General features: G+C 42.7%; 1 protein-coding gene across 1 annotated transcript in view; it reads right to left on the bottom strand.

Moving 5' to 3' along the window:
* Positions 1-367: 367 nt before the first annotated feature.
* The window catches only part of INTS6 (integrator complex subunit 6), a 1,595,672-nt gene continuing 1,586,812 nt past the window's right edge, over positions 368-9,227 (bottom strand). The window contains exon 18 of the mRNA XM_044071680.1: positions 368-970. Within this exon, the coding sequence (XP_043927615.1) occupies positions 877-970 (94 nt within the window). The 3' untranslated portion in view covers positions 368-876. The remainder of the gene's footprint in view (positions 971-9,227) is intronic.

Genomic DNA, 9,227 nt, shown 5'->3' with positions numbered 1-9,227 from the left:
TGCATTACCCCAGTTATTATCACTAGAGGTAATATAAATATAGTCTATGAAAGGCAAGGTTAATCTAAATATTAAGCAGGACAGGTAATTCCAACCACCAAATGGGAAATTTGGCTAGGCTTAAAATGGTATGCAAGGCCAGTAAGCCTACTACTAACCTATGAACCTATAAGATTTTTAAACCAAACTGGGATTTACAGATTACAAGTCAAAGAGCAACCTCTTATATAATCACTACTCTTCAGTGAGCTTACTTTTTACAGAAAACAGTTTGTACTGTTGCTCTTATATGCAAGGCGTATGTAGATCAGACTTATGAGACAATACTTAAATTCTGTAGTATTGTATCAAATACAAAGTCCACAACTTGAAACAGAAACTTTTATTAGTAAAATAACAAAAGTGCCCATTTTCTTTAAATAATCTTTAAAATACAAATGTACAAAATAAACTGTGTTCAAAAATATCAGTTACCTGTTCAATTTATGTGCTTTTTAAGAAAACTATAAAGCAACCTTTTTGACAAACACTACTAAGTTAGTTCTCACCCTTGGGAAGGTGGGAATCTCTTTTGAATGTTGAGATATAAAATTTTAAATCCTGAGGAAAACTGACCAATAGTTACTTTTAGCTTAATATACAAACATGTGGTCCAAATAAAATTAACTTCCTGCTATAAAATTTATTATAAATACAATCCCTCTTAATCCTTTGCTACTTGGTATGGAGAGGTTCATTTTATTTTTAGTCCTTTATGGCTGGATCTTAGATGTGAAGTATAAAATAAGAACAGAAATCACATGGAGAGTGCAGCTGTTAATTATTTCATGCTGTTGTCTGCTCAACAGTCCTTCAAATGTTGCATGACATCTACGACTATCTGCTGTCAAGGTGGTTCATCTGGTTGGATCTGCGATGAAGTTCTTCCAAAAAACTCTGCAACTGTTCAATTAACACTCGCTTTTTAAACCTGCAGAGGTATTTAAAAAGGACAACAGAATGAGCCTAAAGGATAGCACTTCAGTTTTACAAATCATATTACTACTGTTTTACAAATAAGACTATGCAATAGTTAAAAAGAAACAAAAACAGGACAGCAGTTGCACTTAATTCTTCCAATACAAATTTCTGTGTTTCTACACTTTACAAATAACAAAAAAAAAAAAAAACAGCATCCTTCTCCCCTCACACTCATTTATCCTGCATACCATATATTTGTACACAATGTTACAGTACGTTGTTCATAATGTAGAAAACAATATGCATTTAAATATGTGTTATGAACAGACTAAGATTAAAGATAGCAGAGTTGTGTCAGGTATTCTCAAACTACAGATGTACAGCAACTTACTATAATAATAGATCTTCAGTTCTTTCTGTTTGAGCAAAGGTCAATCCCAACAAGAGAATGTGTGTCAGGTGCCTGTGAAAGGATCAGTAAAGACCTCCTATGCACTTAATGCTTGCTTGCTGGACATGCCATTCTGAGTTTATACATATTGTATGTATGTGTATATACATTCACACACATACATACACATTCTATCTATAAAATCTAGGACCATGTCTGGTTGCATGTCCCAAAACTTCAGACATGGAACTGTGACTTGCAAAGCAATCAGGGATTAAACCAAAGAAAGAACTGAAATGGTGAATGGTTAGAAAGTACAGTTTTGTACCTACCATAAATGTAGATGTCCGATAGGTATGCATCTGCAGTCATCACATATGGGTTGTCCTGCCTCAGGCAGCCCTTCGGTCGGCCAGATTCCAAAGTCTGGGTCCGGCGTCGGCTGATGTCGCACTTTCCCCGACGTCAGAGCGCCTGGGGTATAAAAGCATCAGCCGACACCATCTTCCTCAGTTTTTCTTGCCCCAGATGCCAGGTGCCCTCTAAGGAAGGCTAAATTTGGAGAGATGCATTTAAAAATCCAAACATGCACAATAATATAAAAACAAATACACCATAATAGATCACCCCAGCTAGCTATAAGAGGGGTAAGTACCCAAGAAATACCACAGAGGGGAAGGAGGGAGGGTAAACCTGACTGCAGATGCATGCCTATCGGACATCTACATTTACGGTAGGTACAAAACTGTACTATGTCCTTCAAGGATGCATCTGCAGTCATCACATATGGGTAGAATACCATAGCCAATCTGGGGGTGGAGGAACTATGTAAAGGATGGTGTAGCTAAAATGCCCTGCAGGACTGTCGTAGCAAAGCCTGCTCTGGATCTGGAATATAAAGGTAAATTGTAATGCTTGGCAAATGTATGCACGGAGCTCCATGTAGCAGCTTCTAAAATGTCCTTGGTAGCCACCCCTCTTAAGAAGGCTGTGGAGGTGGCTGTGGCTCTCGTGGAATGAGGTCTAATGTTAGCTGGCACAGTTTTTCCATGAAAGGAGTAACAAAAACAAATGCAATTCCCTATCCATTTTGAAATTGTCTGTTTGGAAATTGCTTTTCCTTGTGTACCAGCAGCATATGCTACCAACAGCTGGTCAGTTTTTCTGTAACCTTTAGTTCTGTCCAAGTAGTAGCGCAACTGTCTGTGTATGTCCAAGGTGTGCAGAAGTTTCTCCCCTTTGTTTTGTGGATTTGGAAAGAAGGTAGGCAAGTGAATAGCTTGATTTAATGAAACCCTGGATACCACCTTTGGCATAAATGTAGTATTGGTTCTCAATGAAACTCTATCCTGATGAAAAATAAGAAATGGCTGTACTGCCATAAGGGCCTGTAACTCAGATACTCTTCTTGCTGAGGTTATGGCCAGAAGGAAAGCAGTCTTCCAAGACAGGAACTGTAGTTCTGCAGATGCTGCTGGTTCAAAGGGAGGCAGTGTTAGTTTTTCCAACACGAAGTTAAGGTCCCAAGTAGGTAGAGGTGGTTTCCTTGGAGGATTGATGTTTTTGATTCCTCTTAGAAACTGTCTTAGGAGAGGATGAGAGAAGACAGGTGGATCAGTATTGTACTCTGCTGAAATTGCTGAAGCATGAATTTTAATGGAAGAGTAAGACAGACCATTGTGGAACATTTCTGCCAAGTATTCCAGGACATGTGCCATTGTTCATCACTGTCGCATCTAGGCCCTTTGTGGTGTTCCAAATGTGAAATCTTTTCCATTTTGCTGAATATGCCTTTCTTGTGGAAGGCCGGCGAGCTTCCATAATAATATCTTTCACTCTCTGGGATAGCTTGTCCTGAGGAGGAGTCAAGGTATTTTCCAGGCTGTTAGTTGCAAGGTTTTCAGGTTGGAATGCAGAGTTTTGTAATTGTGTTGTGTCAGTAGAAGTGGCCACAGGGGAAGAGGCCATGGTGTCGTGCGTGACATGCTCTTTAACAGTGGGTACCAGTGCTGTCTTGGCCAGTCTGGAGCTATCAGAATCACTTTTGGCTGCTCTGTCCTGATCTTCAGTAAAACCTTGGTCATTAATGGGAGAGATGGAAATGCATACACTGTTAGAGTTCTCCAGCTGAAAGAGAGGGCGTCCACTTTCCATGCTTGTGGGTGGTATGTCCTTGAGCAGAATTTCTTCAGTTGATGATTGTGGGGTGAGGCAAAAAGATCTAAGTCCGGCCTCCCCACATGATTGTGTTATCTGTAGGAAGATGTCTGGGTGCAGCATCCATTCGTGTGCATCCATGATATTTCTGCTTAAGCTGTCCGCCAGTATATTGTCTTTCCCTGGCACAAACTGGGATTGTAGCTGTACATTGAGTTTCAAGGAAAGTTCCCATAGATTCATTGCCAGCCTGCCAAGAGGATAGGAATGGGTGCCTCCTTGCTTATGTACCACATAACCGTGGTGTTGTCTGTCCTTATCAGCAGATGGCCATGATGCAGAAAGGGTTTGAAGGCTTCGACTGCATGTATCACTGCCAGCATTTCCTTTTGGTTTATGTGCATGCGTAGCTCTTTTTGTGACCATAGACCTTGAATGCATCTGCCTTCCATGTGCGCTCCCCATCCGTGGTCTGAAGCGTCTGTTGTAATGGTTTGGCTGGCTATTGGTTTGCTGAAAGGCAGACCCCTGTTTGACTGGCTTGCTTGAGCCCACCACAGAAATTCCTTTTGAAGGCATGGAATGAGTGGTATCAAAGTTTCCAGGCTGTGACTGTGCTGAGTCCATAAACTCCTTAGGTACCATTGTAGTTTCCTCATATGTAGTCTTGCTTGCAGAATCAGAAGGATGCAAGAAGCCATGTAACCCGGAGCCTGCAGGATTTTCCTTGCAGTCAGCTGGGTTTGTCTTGTCAGAGTTTTGAAGTAATCTGGTAGTTGACTTTGTTTTTCTTCTGTGAGGAAGGCCATTTGGGTGGTTGTATCTAGATCTGCACCCAGAAAGGTTATTCTTTGGGATGGAACAAGTCTTGATTTGTGAAAGTTGACTGTATATCCCAAGGCCTGAAGTAGGTGGATGGCATAATTCAAGTGTTTTACCAAAGTTTGTTGGCTGTCCGCTTGTAAAAGGCAGTCATCCAGATATGGGTATATTTGAATCCCCTGAAGTCTGCAGTGTGCAATTACTGATGCCAGGCATTTCGTGAATACTCTGGGCGCAGTAGATAAGCCAAAGGGCAATGCTGAGAATTGATAATGCTCTGACCCTGCAAGAAATCTGAGGTGTCTTCTGCAACATTGTCTGATAGGGACATGCAGGTATGCCTCCTTGAGGTCTAGAGTTACCAGCCAAGACCCCTTGCCCAGCATGGGAAGGAGCTGCTGTAGAGTCAGCATTTTGAACTTTGGCACAATGAGATAAGTATTCACTGCGGACAAGTCGAGAATAGGCCTCCATTGTTTTTCTTTTCTTGGAACAAGGAATAGTCTGGAATAAAATCCTTGGCCTTGTTCTGAGAGAGGAACCTTTTCTATAGCTTTCATTTGCATTAAGCTGGAAATTTGTTTCAAAGCCTCTGCCCTTTGATTCGGTGGCAGGTCTGGCATGCCCTTTCTTTTTGGTAATGTGTGGAAATGAAACCTGTATCCTTTGTCTATTATTATTTGTAGTGTCCATTTGTCCCTTGTAATATTGTGCCAATTTTCTGAGAATAAAGAAAGCTTTCCGCCCAAAGGTGCTTCCAATTGAGCCCTGGTCGGCGGTGTCAAAGTAAAGTCATTGAGCCTGTCCTTGTGCAGCAGTTGAAGGTCCTGCATTACCTCTCTGGTTGGGAGGCTGCCATTGACGTCCTCTGTAGGAGCCTCTAGCTTGCCCTCTACCTCTGGCATGCCTGTTCTTGCCTCTCTGAAACCTCTCTGTGTCTGGAAAGGACCAATTCTTGGAAGGCCAATTCCTGCTGAATCTTGGTGGTTGTACTTGGAGAAAATCTTTGACTGTTTGTACGGATTTTGCCTTTTCTTCAAATTTCTTTAGGACCTCCTGAGCCGTGGAGCCAAATAACTTGCTTTTCCAGAGGAGCATCCAGCGGCTTTGCTTTAACATGGTCTGGCAGAGATTGTTCCTTCAGCCAAGCATGCCTACGTATGACTGCGCCAGTCATAGCTGACCTACATGAAGCTTCCAATGCATCATAACCACATTGCAAGAAATGGTTGCTAACCTGTTGTGAGTTATGTACCAGATCCTGAAGTGACTTGCGGTCTAGGGGGTCAGGTGAAGACAGTTTTTATGCAATTCATCTAACAAATACTCTTGGTACTGTATCATATGAAACTGACAATTTAATGCCCTCATAGAAAGAGTAGCAGAAATATACACTTTTTTACCCCATCTCTCTAAAGCTCTGGACTCCCTTTCTGAGGGGAGAGGATTTTTAGCAGTGGCAGCTGCAGCCCCTTTAGGGCCCTGGGAAATAGTTTCTAGATCAGCAGAGTGGGCCTTGTAAAGGTAAAGATGCGAGTCCGGGACCCTGTAGTACCTATCGGGTTTGGCAGGAGCCGGAGGGAGAGAATCAGGGGTTGTGCTAGAGTCAGAGTACACATCATCAATGACATTCAAAACAGGAGGAATAGCTAAAGGTCTATGCTGAGGCAAATGTAAAAAGGTCCTTAATCTTTTCCTGGAATCAGGGAATTCCTGGCCCTGCCATTGGAAATGCTCTCTCATGGTGTGTAGTGTCTCCCCAAAGGAAAACTCTTCAGGAGGGGAGGCCGAGGGAATAGATTCCTCTGCATCAGAATCCTCGTAGGCTGAAAAAGCCTCCTCCTGGTGGTCCGAGAGAGTAGAGGCATCAGAGGCCTCATCTGAGGAGTGGGGATCAGAGGGCTCAACCCTGGGCCTTTTGTCTGGAGGAGGTTGAGAGCCCCTGTCCGGATGAGGTTGAGAGCCCCTAATTAAGGAGATAAGATCCTCTGCTAAGCTTAGAATCTGTAAACCAGTAGAGGGTCCCTGAGGGATAACCTTGGGAGGCAAAGCTTTTGAGAGTTTAGCAGCTTTAGCCCTGGAGAATGCCTTAATGGGCATGGATGCAGGAGGCCTGGCTGCACCACGTGCTGGTGTAGATTTGTCTAAAGGAATGGTGTCGGAAGGTTCCAGGACACCAGCTTCTGTTGGAAATTCAATAACCGACTCAGCCGGGGCCTCCGGGACCGAGGTAGTCGGTTGAGCGGTTTCAGTAACTGGAAGTACCAAGGACTCGGTTTCAGCCGAGACCGAGACACTCGTGGTAAGCCTGGCCGTGGTTTCAGCCGAAACCGCGGCCCGCGTGTGTCGGTCCTTGTCCTTCCGTTTCTTAACTAAATGAGAAGTCGGAGTCTCCGACGGCATCTTATACAAAAAACTAGCCCCAAAAAATTCCTCTGCAAACTCCGCCCGACGTCTAAGAGTGCGTCGGTTGAAGGAAGCACAGGCTGAGCAGGCCGAGACGTCGTGGTCTGGGCCTAGGCAGGGGAGGCAGTAAGAGTGGAAATCCTTATGAGGTATTTGTTTCCCACAAGTTAAACAATTATTAACTTTATCTGACATCGGCTGAGGCAAGAAAGAGTCCCCAACGGGGTACTTAGCTTTTTGAAGTCTTCGGTAGCTGAATTACAGGAGCTGGCCGACCGGCACTTGCGAACTGCTTCTGCTTCGGGCACCACGCGGCAAGAAAGACTGAGGAAGATGGCGTCGGCTGATGCTTTTATACCCCAGGCGCTCTGACGTCGGGGAAAGTGTAACATCAGCCGACGCTGGACCCAGACTTTGGAATCCGGCCGACCGAAAGGCTGCCTGAGGCAGGACAACCCATATGTGATGACTGCAGATGCATCCTTGAAGGACATCATCAAAATCTCCAGAGTATCCCGGTACCACTAGGATCTGGCACATTAGTTCAGAAAGTTGTTTTTTTTTTGTTTGAGACAGGATTTTTGCTTTATTCAAGACTAGCTAAGTTGCAATAATTTTCTATAGCTTGTAATCTATGTAAACAAATTAGAGTAAAAACAATATATAATAATCACAGGGAATAAAACTGCAAGATGAGCGCTTTCACCTTATGACAGTCAGGGAATACTGACACTTGTTACAATGCTGTTTAAAGTATTTTTGCTGGGAATTCATCCCCCCTTCATCCAGAATATGGAGGATAGTGCTCCCCCGCTACTTATAAATACTAACTGCTTTTGAATTGCATTCTGTATAGGGGGAATGCTCTGACATACAGTGATCTCATCATTAATTTACAGTCAAGACAAACAAATAAAAAAGCAAGGCAATGCACTTGCACAGACCAACATTTAAGACTGCACTGTTGAATTTAAAAGCAAAATGAGACAACAGCAATTTAGTCATTCAACAGTTTCAGCACCTACCCAAAACATCCACTGATACTGCAACTAACTCACAAAACTGCACCTTTCTTCTTTAAGGAGACTTGTGACAATATTCTAATATATGAAATTAGTTTTGATCAGTTTCAAGACTGATCCAGGGTGTTGGCAAGAAAGACAAGATCCCCTATAGTACTGCCCTACCAAAACCTGCTGTCCTGTTAGACTGCACATCTAGCTTTTAATAGTGTGTGTAATATCTGACCAGGTCTCAGCTTCACAGAAGCCATGACCTGAAACATGTTTAAAATAGTGCAAGTGATAGTATTTCAAGTGTAACGTGCCCTGATATATTTCTCTTTTAAATGTCAAAACAAGAGATGATACAATAAACAACTCACCTTCGACAAAGTACAGTGGATATAAAAAGTGTACACTCTCCTGATAAAATGCCAGGTTTTTGTGAAATAAAAAAATGAGACCACAATAAATCATTTCAAAACTTTTCCCACCTTTAATGTGACCTATAACCTATACAAGTCAATTGAAAAACAAATCTGTTAGGGGAAAAAAATATAAAAAAATAAAAGACGTACAATAAACTGGTTGCATAAGTGTGCACACCCTTAAACTAATACTTTGTTGAAGCACCTTTTGATTTAATTACATCATTCAATCTTCTTGTTTGATTTAATTACACCATTCAATCTTCTTGGGTAGGAGTCTATCAGCATGGCACATCTTGACTTGGCAATATTTGCCCAGTCTTCCTTGCAAAAGCAATTCAAATCCGTCAGATTACGAGGACATCTCTTGGGCACAGCCCTCTTCAGGTCACCCCACAGATTTTCTATTGGCTTTAGGTCTGGGCTCTGGCTGGGCCATTCCAAAACTTTAACTTTCTTCTGGTGAAGCCATTCTTTTGTTGATTTGGATGTATGCTTGGGGTCACTGTCGTGCTGAAAGGTGAAATTCCTCTATTTTCAGCTTTCTAGCAAACGCCTGAAGGTTTTGGGCCAAAAGTGACTAGTATTTGGAGTTCATAATTCCCTCCACCTTGACTAAAGACTCCGTTCCAGCTGAAGAAAAGTAACCCCAAAGCATGATACTGCTACCAACATGCTTCACTGTGGGGATGGTTTTCTTTTGGTGATGCGAAGTGTTCTTTTTGCACCAAACGTACCTTTTGGAATTGTGGCCAAAAAGTTCAACCTTGGTCTCATTAGACCATAACACATTTTCCCACATGGTTTTGGGAGACCTGATGTATTGTTTTGCAAATTTTAGCTGGGCCTGGATTGCAACCCTACCCCATAGTCCAGACATATGGAGAATACGGGAGATTGTTGTCACATGTAGTACACAACCAGTACTTGCCAGAAATTCCTGCAGCTCCTTCAGTGTTGTAGGTCTCTTGGCAGCCTCCCTGACCAGTTTTGGTTTTGTCTTTTCATCAGTTTTGGAGGGATGTCCAGTTCTTTGCAACATCACTGTTGTCCCACATTTTC

This window comes from Protopterus annectens, chromosome 5.part0 (genome assembly GCF_019279795.1).
Source record: "Protopterus annectens isolate FY-2018-M chromosome 5.part0, PAN1.0, whole genome shotgun sequence".
In the NCBI taxonomy this organism is placed as follows: Eukaryota; Metazoa; Chordata; order Ceratodontiformes; family Protopteridae; genus Protopterus; species Protopterus annectens.
Note: the sequence above shows the minus strand (reverse complement) of the source record. Positions and strands in the feature narration are given on the sequence as shown.